General features: G+C 40.4%; 1 protein-coding gene across 1 annotated transcript in view; it reads right to left on the bottom strand.

The window, feature by feature from the left end:
• Positions 1 to 3,278: 3,278 nt before the first annotated feature.
• Positions 3,279 to 14,775, bottom strand: part of LOC115782047 (transmembrane protein 189) — a 45,743-nt gene continuing 34,246 nt past the window's right edge. Inside the window, exons 5-6 of the mRNA XM_030732031.1 lie at positions 9,876 to 10,088; positions 3,279 to 5,141 (exon numbers count right to left, since the gene is read on the bottom strand). Of these exons, the coding sequence (XP_030587891.1) occupies positions 5,017 to 5,141; positions 9,876 to 10,088 (338 nt within the window). The 3' untranslated portion in view covers positions 3,279 to 5,016. The remainder of the gene's footprint in view (positions 5,142 to 9,875; positions 10,089 to 14,775) is intronic.

Below are 14,775 nucleotides of genomic sequence, written 5' to 3'. Positions count from 1 at the left end.
GAGGCGTCCATTTATCCATCCATCCATCTCTGGAAGAGCATTTAGTGACAAGAACAGCAGGGTCAAGACCAGAGAGATAAACCTGACACTAGAGGGTGCTGGTGGTTCAGCGGTGACGTTTCACTACAGCATACGGTACAGTATGTGCATTTCAGCCGAAATAAACTTCCGACTGGGTATTAACCTTGATATGAAATGTTTGTTTTAAAACAAATAAATAAGTCCCCATTTTATGTGTGCATACCCTCAATCCTAATCTTCTAAGAATACTAAAGAGTACTTTATAAAATTGCATTACAATCAAGTGACTTTACAGAATGGATCCCTTCAGCTGTAGACGAGGCTGAAAGGGGGCTTGGGGTGTTAAGCTTTAATTTTGAAAGATGGACTTCTGCTCATTTACCTGACAGTGTTTTTTGCCCACTGATTATAATTCCTTCACTCCCCTTATTTAGCAAACTGTAAACAAAGGATGTGTGAAGCACAGTTATTTACTTCTGCCAGTCTGTAAAATTAAACACATTTACAGACTATATTTTATTAGCTCATTAGCTTGCCATCTCGTGCCTCAGTGCAGCTGCCATATTGTTAGGGGGCAGCTATTTTTCCTAATGTGTGTTTATGGAGGCAGGAGGTCTGTGCACATTAAAATCATCATAACTCGTTGAATTTTGAAGTGCCTTTGTTTGTTTTTTATTTGACTGAATTTTCTGATTTTCCATGAGCCCCTCCTGACTGATTGTTGGACCCCCACCTGGGCCACCCCCATTTAAAAAACCCCAGAAAACACCCCTGCGATCCTCTGAAAACTGAAGCTAAAATCTTAGATTATATACTTTTTTTTTTAACCAATAATCTTGCATATTTAGTATCCTACTCTCCAAATCCAAGCAGTAAGCTGAAGATTATTGTCATCAAACACATTTTTCTATTAAACAAACCACAAAAAGTGGAGTTAATAAATCTTTATTTAAATCAAAAAGCAGATAAAAACATTAAGGCAGATGAGCAGCGAGCGCTGAGCTGCAAAATGGAACGTCAGAAATTTAACTATACAAGGCTTGATCCATTAATAAAAAAATAGAAAATTATAAAGCCAGAGAAAACAAAACAAAACACAATGTGACAGAGAGCGTGTGTGTGTTTATGAATGACTGTATCTGAGAGATTTATTGTGTTGTGTTGAATGTGCATGCAAGTGAGACGTGATTGAACCTGTGTATGTGTGTGTGTGTGTGTGTGTGTGTGTGGAATGATGAAAGAACGGGTTCTTGCAGGACACGTTTTCAGACATTTACTTGGTAAAACAATAAAGTGCTGTTACTATTGACCTTCTGTGACTGAAGGGATTTTCAGCCTAGAAATAAAACCGAGTCAAGCAGCTAGACTCTCTGCAGAGAGTAACACCCAGCTAAAGTGCACGTGTCACAGCATGTTGTTTTCCAATTCATTTCCCATAAACTGCCACAGACTTGTGTGTTAAGTTTCATATTTACAGTCAAATATGCACCACAGCGCGGAAAAGTTCTTTCATTTCAATGTGATGATTCTGAGATGTGAACACAGGAATAAATTCAAAGTCTGAGTGCTTCCAACTGCCTGTGAACGACTGCAAAAGTTGAACCGTTAACCAAATGGTTAACTATTACAGAAACAGGTGAATTACATCACTACGAAGGGCGTTCTGTGGCCTCACTTTGAACAAAAATGCACCAAAGTCTGGGTGTTAAAATATGAAACAGGCAAGGATTGCAAAAACGTAACCAAGCTAAGCTATCCAGCTGAGCTGACCAGTGTTGAGAACACATGTTGTGGACTTTTGGAGACTTATTTTTTGTTTGGGGGCTGCCTCAAGCTTCCTCACAGAAACAGAGCTTTTGTCATGGAAAGATTTCAGCCTGCAGGCAAATATAGGGAAAACGCCACAGACCACAAAGGCCTGGCTTTGGTTTATGCCACTTAAAACAGACAAACGAGATTCATACGTATATGAGGGTATGGTACTGTGCAAAAGTCTTAGCTGCCCTTCATTTCTTTTTATTGTAGGCTTCTTGAAGGACATTCAAAGCTCTTCTCTGGATGTTTGGCTGCTTTTTGTGCCGTCCTCTGTCAAGATGATTCCACATTGCTTCAATAATGCTGAGGTCCAGGCTCTGGGAGGGACTAATCCAGTACTGACAGTGTTCCATTGTGTACGTTTCTATTTAGATATGCTTTTACTGTACTTGCAGTGTGTTTGGGATCATTGTGCCAATCAGATGCTTTCCAGATGCGATTGCATGGTGGATCAAAATCTGACTGTACTTTTCTGCATTCATAATTTCATCAATTTTGACAAGCTCTCCAACACCACTGGCTGAAATGCAGCCCCAAACCATGGCAGAGCCTCCACCATGTTTTACAGATGGCTGTAGACCCTCTCATGATGACCTCCAATTTAAACTAAAATGATCAAATTTGGATTCATCCCTCCATAAGTCCAGCTGCTTCTGATTTTCAGTCCAGTTCTTGTGTAAATTGGCATGCCTCAACATTTTCACCCCGTTTCCCTTCCTTAAAAATGTCTTCTTGACAGCAACCCTTCCACTGATACCATTTCTGATGAGCCTTCAGTGAACATTAGATGGATCAACTGAAGGACCAGAGGCATCCCTCGGGTCCAGTGTCAGGTCTTTGCTAGATTTTTTCCCATTTCTTAAGGACATGACTTTCAGGTAATGTTTCCATGTCTTCTTTCAGATACACTGCACACTATGACAAGATATGCCAAGTTTTCGGCTAGTAATACTTTGAGAATCACCTTTTTGGTGTAAAAATACTATTTTATGCATGCCAAACTGTTATTTTTGACATTTTTCATACACTGAACTGAAGAAATGGGAACAAATTGTGTTTTTGTAACAGACTGCTAGTAATGAAGTGCCTAAAGATACAATTTAAAATTGGTTCTTTGCTAAGTTTTCTTCTGAAAATAGTCCGCTACAAGAACTGAACTGAAAATGAAAAAAAAAAAAAAAAGCAGCCAACGAGCTTCAGAAAGCCTGAAGAATTATTGCTCAGTACCACTTAAAAAACAAACAAAAACTACAAGAAAGCCTGGTTCCTTGGAAGCAGAATATAAAGAAATAACAGTTTGCTCAAGACTTTTACATTGTGTGTATATATATATATATATATATATATATATATATATATATAAACATCCACTTGTGATTCTCTGTATTATTGTAGGGTCTTTACCCACAATACAAAGCGCCTTGAGGCGACAGTTTGTTGTGATTTGGTGCTATATAAATAAAATTGAATTGAATTGAATTGAAATTCAGACTTTCCCCATTTTGCCTAATTTTTGAATTTTTCTGATGACCTGCATAACAATAAAGAAATAATCCCCTTTTAGGGAAACATTTTTACTTAGTTTTGTGCTATGAGTGAGATGCTAAACATAAACCCACCTTCACTAGCAAAGTTAGCTTAGCATAGCACAAATACTAGCAGCAGTAGATCGCTGGGCTCTGACCAAAGGTAACACGATCTTCACATTATATAAAATGTTAATTAGTCAGGTTTAAAGGTGGGTTTTTGTTACATTTAGTGAGTGCTGGAGCTCACTAAATGTAATGCTTCAGTATTTTCCATTTTGGTACTTTGCCAAGCTAGCTGACTGTAGCTTGAATTTATTTTTGATATGACCACCAACTGTCTCATTTAACAAAACAAAACCAATTCTTTCAAAGAATTCCCTTCCCACTCCTAAGAAGTCTTCATATTTGCCCCCTACATCACACCTATTTGCTTAACAACCATTTACAAATGTGTCCATCCAGAGAAGTTCAGATGGCCACGGTCTGTTGAAAAAGACAGGAATTGTTTTCTTTTACTGAGCTTTCCTAAAACTGTGCATACAGAGGGAGACAACAAATAAGTCTGACCACCTTCTTCATTTGTGGATTTATAAAATATTAAAGCCCGCTAAACAGCCTCTAATTAGTAGCATATAAAGACTTAACCATGAATGATGGGTTTTTCAGCAGTGTTTGCAGTATTGCTGATTTGTTTTTTTACATGTGTACATGCACGAGTGTATTCCTAAAGCTACAAAAAAAAGCTGGGCAGCATCAAAACTTCTGTCACTAAAAAATATCAAAGAGAAAATTCTGCATATGAAAAGATCTAGTTTCCCCACATAGAGGGTGAAAAGAAGGTGCTTTTAAAAAACTAACCACAATGGGATGAGATGGTTTGTTTTACTACATCTTGACCATTTTTAGGGATGCATGTATTATCTGTTTATTACAGTGTGGCTTTGCCTGTGAGATCAGCTTACTTGAGACACAGGAACATAAGATGGGATTTGTAACTTTGTGGCCTGATTTAAAAATTTCACAATCATCACATTTTTACCTTTATGAGTATAAATGCAGTTACCAGAATTTAAAAGAAGGTGATGATGTTTCCTGAAGGAGCTTTTAATTAAAAAAAAAGAAAAGAAAAGAAATCCAATGAAGACAGTGACTGAACGTTTGACTTCCAAATTTGTTTGCGTGTGCATGTGTGTGTGGTGTGGTGTAAGAAGCTGCCTGCGACAGGCAGCGTGGTGTCACTCCTGGAGAGCCCAACCTCCAGAAACCTCCTACACCTACACACCCCAACAACACCACCACACCTCATTGGTTAAACAGGCCTACAAACGCACGAGATGAATGGGTGTTACAGCAGCGTGTGCTCGTCTAGTTATGTCCTCACTCGTCTTCTATAATCAAAGGTTGTTAAAACACAGTCTCCAACATGTATATAAATCATTTGAACCATTGATAGATTTTGTTTTTTTGTTATTTTTTTTTTGCAAATGCAGTTTCTTTGAATGTTTGCTCTTCAGCAAAAAAAAAAAAAAAAAAGCAATAAGCACAGATACAGGAGTAAAATTTATATGCATTTGTCTGTTTCTCCTCATTTCTATTTGTGTTTATTTCCATCTGCATGCCCATCCCTCCATTCATCCCTCTGTGTATTTGCTCATAAGTCAGTTTTCTTTGCCCATGCCAGATCATCTGATCGTGGTTTCTGCCCTGTAAGGTGTTCGATTAATCTCTCCATCCATCTCCAAAAGCTCAGCTGGTCCAGAGGATAGTTACACCAACCTGAGAAGTAAGGAAACATGGGGTAAAGAGAGGAAGGCGAAGAAAGGAGGAAACAATTACAGAGGAAGAAGGAAACGCATTAAAGAAATTACAGAATCAAACAATACCAGGACAGGGCAAAAATGTATTTAGTGTCAGAGATTTTTCTATCTGGAGTTTACAATTGATTGTGTTGACTGCTATCTGCAAATAAGATGGCATGTTCCAAACATGAGTCAGTCACCTTAGACTCACATGTATATCCAAAATACATGTTTAAAGCCTGGTACAAAAAAGTGTTGAAGCTCTTTATTGTCAATTTCCAGTTCCTGACAACTACACTCACACACCACTTTGTAAGGTACACCTGTTCATCTGCTTGTTAACACAAATATCAAATCACCTGATCACATGGCAGCAGCTCAGTGCATTTAGGCATACAGACATGTTCAAGACAATCTGCAGAATTTCAAACTGTGTATCAGAATGGGGAAGAAAGGTGATTGAAGTCACTCCGAACATAGTTGGTGCCAGATGGGCTGCTCTGATTATTTCAAAAACTGCTGATCTGCTGGGATTTTCCCACATGACCATCTCTAGGGTTTACAGAGAATGGTCTGGTCAGCGGCAGTTCTCTGAGCGATGTCAGAGGTCAGAGGAGAATGGGCAGAATGCTTTGAGCTGATAGGAAGGCAACAGTAACTCATATAACCACACATTACAACCAAGGTATGAGAAGAGCATCTCTGAACGCACAACACTTTGAACCATGAAACTGTTACAGCAGCAGAAGACCACACCGGGTACAGTTACTGCCAGCTAAGAACAGGAAAATGATGCTACAGCTCATGCAGGCTCACCAAAACTGGACAATAGAAGTTTGGAAAAACATTGCTTGGTCTGATGAGTCTAAATTTCTGCTGTGAGATTCCTATGTTGGAGTCAAAATTTAGTGTAAACAACATGAAAGCATGGATGCAACAGTTCAGGCCGGTGATGCTGGTGGTGTAATGGTGTGGGCGATATTTTCTTGGCACACTTTGGGCCCCTTAGAATCAACTGAGCATCATTAAAATGCCTGAGTGTTTCTGCTGAACTTGTCCATCCCTTTATGACCACAAAATATTCATTCTGTGACCGCTGTCACACAGCTCAAATCATCTCAAACTGGTTGAACATGACAATGAGTTCACTGTACTCAAATGGCATCCACAGTCTCCACAGGGATGTGGTGTTATGTTAGATTTGCATTATGGATGTCCAACTGACAAATCTGCAGCCACTCTGTAATGCTATCATGTCAATATGGACCGAAATCTCTGAGGAATGTTTCCAGCACTTTGTTGAATCTGTACTATTAAGAATTAAGGCAGTTCTGAAGGCAGAGGAGGACCGATCCTGGTACTAGCTGTGCCTAATAAAGTGTCCAATGAGTATATATTTTTCCCTCCATCAGTACCCCAATATTACTTAACCCCCTGTCCCACTCTCATCATGTATAGACTACATTTACAGGGGATGGAGAGAGAATGTTTGTCCCACTAAGACGTGAAAACGTGCACTGCACATGCTCACACACATCTAGTTTCTCCACTCTTGTGCAGTTTACAGCTGTGAATATATTTCCTGAGATAATTACATTATTGTATGTATGGATGCAGCCAAAGTACATCAACATGTACACATGAATACATGCATGACTGTACAATAGTCTCTGAATACACGTGACTGCTGTGAAATAATGCTGAGCGCATTCACACAGTCCCGTGACGTTTGAGATGAAAATCCATTTTATCATTACCGCCAAAGACACAGGCTTAAACACAAATTCATGTCTCTGTATGTAGATACACCTCACAAATGCAACTTTAGCTCAATAACAAAGTCAATCTCACAAAAAAGACACACAGAGAGAAATGAATCAAACAGAAACATCCACACGAGCCCTGTATACTTATGCTACACTTGTGACAGGCTCACGCACCACCAGCCATGATGTGTTTGCATAGGGTGCATGCTATAGCTGCAGGGATGTGTGGATGCGTGTCCCTCCGGTGACCTTCTCTTGGTTGGAAGACGTCAAAGCAGCCAGAGGTTTTGTTTGATTTCGCTCACTGTACCTCCATCTCTCGCTCCACTTCTTCTTCTTTCACACTCCCCCTTTTTTATTCCTCCAAATCCCTGCTTTCTACCCACCCTACCGTTCTCCCTCCCCCTTTCCTCCCCTGTCCTCAACGCCCCCCCTCTGCCTGTGAAGTCCTATTTGTTAGAACAGACAGCAGGTTAGCATTAAATATACATGGGGATTGTCAGCCGGTGGCGAACACAAAGGCAGCTAGGCGAGCCCCAGTGGAATCCAAGCCAGGCCCAGGCAGCCAGGCTCGGGGAGCAGGGGGCCGTCGCCATCCCCTGTGGCCCCCCCTCCTCCGCCCTAATCCCCACCAACCCACCTCCCACCACACACACACACACACACAGACACAGGTTAGAAACCAAAGAGAAGGTCAAAAAGACTAGCACACAGATGCTTGAGTATGCAGATGTACATAAGTGTGTGTGTGCATGAGTGTGTACAATTTCACTGTGCCACCCCCCCCCCCCCCCCCCCCCCCCCCCCTCGGCTCACCCACACTCACACACACATCTGTCGTCCACTGGGGCACAGGGTGACGTACAAGCTGAATCCCCCCTTGAGTATCCTCCCCTCTTTTCTCTCTCTCCCTCTCACCCAGATGCACGCAGAATACCGAATGTGGCTCGATTACGGAGGCCTCGGGTCTCTGAAGACCCACACGCACGCAAACAGAACAGTTTCTTTTAGTTATTTATAAGAATCAGACAGACAGACACATCCGCCATTTCATTTAAATCTGCAGAGAACTGCAAGTGAAATTATTCCGGAGTCATCAGCTTCAGTGATGGTGATCTAAAATGGCCGCCCATGACGATCACACTGACAAACATGTAAACAGTGATGATTAAGGTTTGAGTTTCCTGACAGATGAGTAACTAAATGAAGAAAGTTTTTTTTCTTCGGAGGGGCCGGGCTGTCTAGAGTTAAATTATGTGACTCACACAGATTTGACCTGTTCTACAATGGACATAGAAGAGGCTAATCTTACCACTCTTCAGCAGCCCAGAGATCCAAAAGTGGCCAATGGTGTGCCACTGCCGCATTTGCTGATGCTGCAACACCCAGCTGCTCCGTAAGCAATCCGATGCTGCTTTACGCCGGTGCTCCAGGAGCGATCTGTCGCTACTGCCAAACAGTAACTTAAGCCTGTGCATTTTTGGGGGTCGGCCTCATTAGCTGCAACCTCTCAGTCAACACCTTGTTTGTACACAGGATACAAGGTTATATGATCATTTGTGTCATTCTGCATGCACACAAATCTGCATGAGGGGGCACTAAAAGATTTTCTTTGTACAATGCACTTAGGAGTCAGTTCTCAAGTTCTCACGTTCACAAGATTTTCAGAAAACTTGACCTCTGACCTTTACCTTTAGGTCAAGGTCACCAAGATTTGAACGCATCTGAGATTTTTTAGTAGATGCATCTATGGTGAAAATTGGAACATCCAAGGTCAACGCCAAGGCTATGACAATACTTCCGACTTTTTCTTGGAAACAGCCGAGCTAAAAATGATTTTAAGTTCTTTTTGGAACATTTTGTTTGGCTCATTGTGAATAAAGCCCAGATTATGTGGCCACTGTTAACATTTAATTATAAGCGGTGTTGTCACAGACCATTATCACCACTTAAGTGCAGTGTGAAAAGAAGATCTTTTAGTGCCCCCTCATGCAGATTTGCATGCATGCAGAATAACATTCATATAATTTGCTATCCTGTGTACAAATAAAGTGTTAACAGAGAGGTTGCATCTAATGAGGCCGACCCCCAAAATATTGCAATAGCAGCAGATTGCTCCTGGAGCACCGGCGTGAAGCAGCGGCAGATTGGCTCACTGACTGGCTGGCCGTTGCAGCATTGGCAAATGCCACAAGCTGAGAGCAGCATACCATTGGCCGCTTTTACCAAGCGGCATACCAACGGGCAGACCATTTCAGCAGCCACTTTCAGTGAGCAGCTGGCCATTGCAGCATAGGCAAATGCAACAATCTGCGAGCAGCATACCATTGGCCACTTTTGGATCTCGGCATCTCTCCCAGTTATTGACAATATGAATGGCAGCATATTATATACATTGAGTTTGTGTAGTCACGTCTACACAAACTAAATGACTTTAACTTTAATACTCTTGATCCTAATACTAACAACTATTAGCATCAGCTATCACTGATGACAGCTTTGCTCTTTCAAAATGTGCTTCTATTTGTAAACAATGACAAATAATAGCCTGGCAGTCATTCCAGTTTGTATCCCGCCTCTCACCCTGTGACAGCTGGGATAGGCTCCAGCCCTCTCATGAGCAGGTATTGGATAAGCAATTAAGAAAATTGATGATGGATTTGTAAATAATGACCAGTGGACAGAACACGAAATCTTTCCCCGGATGTCCCAGCTGTAACAAGTACGATAGTGAAAGTTGCTAATTACAGTGTATGATAGTAAGAAACCTTAATTAAGGCTGAGAAATCATGTTATTCATGCAATGCACTTCACCAAAACTAAACTTTAAATTGTCGAGTATAAATGGTAACAAGAAGACAACAAATCCATCCATAATGCAGTTAGGTTTCTGTATCACGTTTGCTGTTTTGTTTGCCTTTCTAATGTAGAGCAAAGCATCATACCTGTAGTAATGCAGTAGTAGGTCTCATGTGGCGACACGTGGTGGATGCGGTGGTGTTTCCGTGGCAACACCAGATGCCAGTCCTGGAGCAACGTGACCCATCGTGGGAGGCCAAAGTAGGAGTGGCTCCACTTATGAATCTGATTAGTCAGCGTCACGAAAACCGCCAGGGCGAAGACGTAGCAGTCCCAGGGGTAGGAGTCCGCCAAGGCCTCTGAAAGGTGACACAGACGTATTGTACAGAGATAAAGAAAGAAAGACAAGGTAAAGTTAATAGAATAATTGATCAAACTGTTAAGTGTAATGAAGAAGGCCAGCATGAAGGTGTAGTGCTCCCACAGAGAGGATGCTGGCAAGAACCTCAGAGAGATGAAGTGTGTGTGTGTGTGTGTGTGTGTGTGTGTGTGGGGGGGGGGGGGGGGGGGGGGGCAAAGAAGAGAAGATAGAGAAAGAAGAGAAGACAGGAACAAGTTGGAGCAGAGGAGAGAGAATTAGACAAAAAAGATAAGAAAAATACTGTAGATAAAGTAGAAACAGTGTGAGACAGCCTGAAACAGTAGCACACTTACATATTTTATCTTAAAAAAAAAAAAAAAAAAGACCATAAGCAATGGTTGTCATGTTTTCTAAAAATCAGAACATCAGTCATCTGACATAAACTAAACAAATTAGTACTTTTTTTTCTTTTTTTAATCCGAGTGTGAACACTGAAGCACCACAGGCATTAGGAGGCAAATTTTAAGAGTGAGGCACTTAACCCTCCACACTCACAGAAGAAAATGAGGCCATGTTTTCATTCCATCTCTTCTTTACCAAGCAAGTAAGTTCCTACTGTTGTTCAAATATAACTATGATTCATCACCAATCACTTTTAAATATTCAAACAACTTCTGCAATCCAGGGTCTGAATGGTCCATGTGCTACAGACTAAGTCACACAGTTTTATATAATACGAGGTCACTGAAAGGTGTCATCCAATGGGATGAGTGGGGAAATGGATTTTAAGACTCCTTTTATTGAGAAATGGGAGGAAACTGGGAAAAAAATGAGATTTAAATAAAAAGGTCCCTTTTATTTATTCTCAAACTAAAATTTATAACACTGTACTTCTCAAACAGTGCCCAGATGCTTTCATTATCCTTACCAAAGAGCAGACGTTAGTTTGAGACAATATATGACGAGAGACATATATTTTTTTTAAAAATATTATGCTCCATGTACAGCCTGATTTGATGTCAAGAGTGCCAGACCAGTAAAACTACTGCATAATCCTATGGAGAAAGAAAAAAATCCACCCATTCATTTTCCTTCTGCTTAGCTCTTACCCTATCACAGCTGGGACAGCTCCCTAAAATGTATCCACTTACCAAGTGTAAAGAAGTATAAGTACATTCTGATCACATTCACATTTTTAACATCAGCCATCCATTTATAAAATGATGTTGAAGAGCCCGAGATGCCTTAAGAAAAACGAGCGATTTCACCACTATGGTTTGGTCTTTAGACATTCAATGAGTCTACTGACATTATGTGCACATTAAAATGTGCAGATCACAAAGGAAAAACACCTTTCAGTCAGAGTTTTTGTATGTAAAAGGTCAACGGTACATTATATCAATTTTATACTTGTGCTTAACCATCTGAATCCAGTGTGTTAGCATGTAAAAATGTGATAATCTTAAGTTTAAAAGTGGCACGTCAATACTAGTATTTTATCTTAACTCATTTTATAATTTATGTTATTGATCTTTGCATAGTAATAGTAATGCTCATATGTACACTTGAGCTAAATGTGAATATTAACATAAATTAGAGAATTGAGTTAGGGTGTTTTTGTTTGTTTTCCTGGTCTTTCCTGATGTCTAAAAGATTGGATATCACCTCAGGCACACGGTGAGCACAGAAGCTCAATCCTTCTGTTTTACAGGGAGCACCCAATCAGAAGAAAGTTGGAATCAGAAGAGCTGGAAATGCATTTATTTGGTTTGGTTTGCTTTAATGAAAACTTTGACCCAATGACAGTGACACTGATACTGATGGACTGACTGACTGACTTAGACCGACAACACTACAACTATGATGCAACTGTTGTCAAAAATGTGAATAACCAGTGTCTGTCCATTGAGCTACAGTGTTAATTAGATGTCCTAAATGTAGACTACTGTCATGCACACAACTATAAGAAGAATTTTCAAAGATGTCATTGGTAGCTGAAAATTGTTTATTGTGTCAGTGCTGATTTGAAGTGACAGGTGACAAACATGTCAGGACTCAAACACAGAAGCAGCTGTGCACAACATTTCTGACAATAATTAATGCACAAAAATGCTGTGTTGTCAACTGAACAGTATTGGGATGTGGATGCAACTGATCCCCCCACACACACACGCGCACTTAATGAAATTAACTTGGATTATAAATCTGGTTTCTCATCTGAGATCTGCAGTCTCTCTGTCACACTGCTAGCTCTTGCTATTCACTTGAGTCTTTCTGTTGGCATGACTTACAGCTGTCCTCTCTCTGTCTACCTCCATCCCTTGTCCTTTCTCTTTGGTTAAAACTACAATCTCTTGACCCCAGTTCAAGTGCAGACATGACAGCTGGAGATGTCACCTCATGGTTTTCAGATTTCCCCGTCTACTTCTGTCTCCGTCTTTGTCTGGTGACCGCTCATCACTGTGAGGAGCTTGACATGACAGGTTTAGATGTCATCTTACCACTACATGACCCTCTGCTGCCCCCACCCCACGCGCTCTCTCACTTCCTCTCTTCTCCGAGCACCCTCGCCCTCTGTCTCAAACGCTTAGCGCTGACCTCTTAAGGTGCAGACATGACAGGTGTAGATGTCACTGCATCCGCTTGGTGACCCATTGACTCCCTGTGGTGTGTGACATGACAGGTGTGGATGTCACCTACAAGTGGACCTCACTACTGCTCTCTCCCCTCTAATCTTTCCTCCCTCACCGCCCTGATTCACTGATCCCTCCTGTGGACAAGCAGCTGAACTTTTAACATTTTCATTCTGCTTTTCTTTCCTCTCTTGATTTATTTCTGTAGATTTGTCACATCCTTAATGTTTGTCTCAGAATTCTCAATCCGTTTCATCATAAAATCATAGATGATCTTTTGCATTTGTTAAACACAATAACCCTTTTAACTATTTTTTTTTTTGCATATTTGACATTACTGTGGTGCATGTGTTGTTGGTCATAGTTCACTTTAATAGCCTGCTATAATACTTGAGCATAAAAATTCAGTTTACGCATGCACAACACAACTGAGCACCTCCTTTGTCACAGTCTTTACATTCTATTGCCCAATCTGTTTAAGCTTTATGCAGCTATAGAAAAAAAAAAGAAGAAACTTAAACCATGATGGTATCATGTTCTTTGAAGAGGCATAAATTTAATCTGAATAGAAGACTTTTTTCTTGTTCAAATTTCCACAGGGATGTTTTGCAAAAGTGCATCAACATAGTTCACTTACTAGACCCCCATGAACACCTGCTGAAATAATAATGACAAAGCACTGTTTAAGAAAGGGCATTATATCAAAGTTTTATATGTTTACACCCCATTTATCAGAGAAATCACATTAGGTAAGTACATGGAAGGAATGTCTGGAAACTGAAATCCTTGCAGAGAATTGGAAAATAACTTGGAGCTGAATACATACCTCGGACTAACACTATACAAGGTTAATGCAAACATACGTAACTCATGCCTCATTAGGTGGTTATAGCGAATACATTCCAGAAATACGCACAGAGGTTCTTGAAACATTGTTTAAAAAGAGAAACATTTTGGGAAGAGATCAGAGTGACACTTGAGAAGATTAATCAAAATTTTGTAAATGCCAAAAAGCTGACAGCAAAATAAACTCATAGACTAAATGTTGCACACAGTATAGGAATGATGTCAAACTGTCTATTAGAAAAAAATAACATTAAAAAATTAAATGATACAGTTATAAAAGTAAATTAAGTTAAAGAGGCAAGGCTGAGATGGTTTGGACGTGCAGAAGGGGGGGATAGTGGATATATTGGACAGAGGATGTTAAATATAGAGCTGCCAGGCAGGAGTAGAAGATGGAGTGCACAGAGAAGCTTCACAGATGTGGTGAAAGTGGCTATGCAGAGGGTTGGGATAGGGTGAGATGGAAGCAGATAATCTGCTGTGGCAACCCCTAAACAGAGGAGGTGAAAGAAGAAGATGAAGACGAAGGAGGAGGACGAGCAGAAGAAGAGAAAAGAGGAGGAGAAGAAGTAGTAGTACTAACAGTAGTTAGGGTTTTAAATGAATTAAACATCTCGATTCCCTATATACTATATTAGCCTTTAGCCTATTTAGATAAGACTTGCTTTATGTAGCTATTTCACTTCTTTTCTTTGTCTTGGTTTATTCAAAATAAAGCCATTTTTTAAAGATATACTGGCCAGTTGACTACTGTATTTGCTCAGCTGTTGTTTCAGCACCATGGAGAGTGTCAGTGTTGGTTGCGTGTAGGACCCACCCTATGAAAGCAATAAACCAGAGTGAAGGAGATTATTTCAGAGTCTTCCTATTTTTTGTGACTTTTGTGGCCCTAATTTTAAGGTGAATGAACTAGCAGAATATGATTCTACAACAGATCAATTGCTTAAAATTATTGAATGAATAAATTGCACTTGTTTTGATTCAACAAGCAAAAAGCAGGATGTTGGGTTCCATTTAATTCAGTGTTGCCATAACTAACTGCAGGCTGTAGAGGTATTAATTTACACTGGCAATTCATTTTGTCATTTAATCCAGCTACCTTGGTTTATCACTTTGTCAGACATGCACAGTGCTAGATGCTTGTGAGCAGCTTAACCTCACAGCACGGTAGCTAACCTAGCCTTTAACCTAACTAACTGATGTCAA

This window comes from Archocentrus centrarchus, chromosome 6 (assembly GCF_007364275.1).
Source record: "Archocentrus centrarchus isolate MPI-CPG fArcCen1 chromosome 6, fArcCen1, whole genome shotgun sequence".
Lineage (NCBI taxonomy): Eukaryota > Metazoa > Chordata > Actinopteri > Cichliformes > Cichlidae > Archocentrus > Archocentrus centrarchus.
Note: the sequence above shows the minus strand (reverse complement) of the source record. Positions and strands in the feature narration are given on the sequence as shown.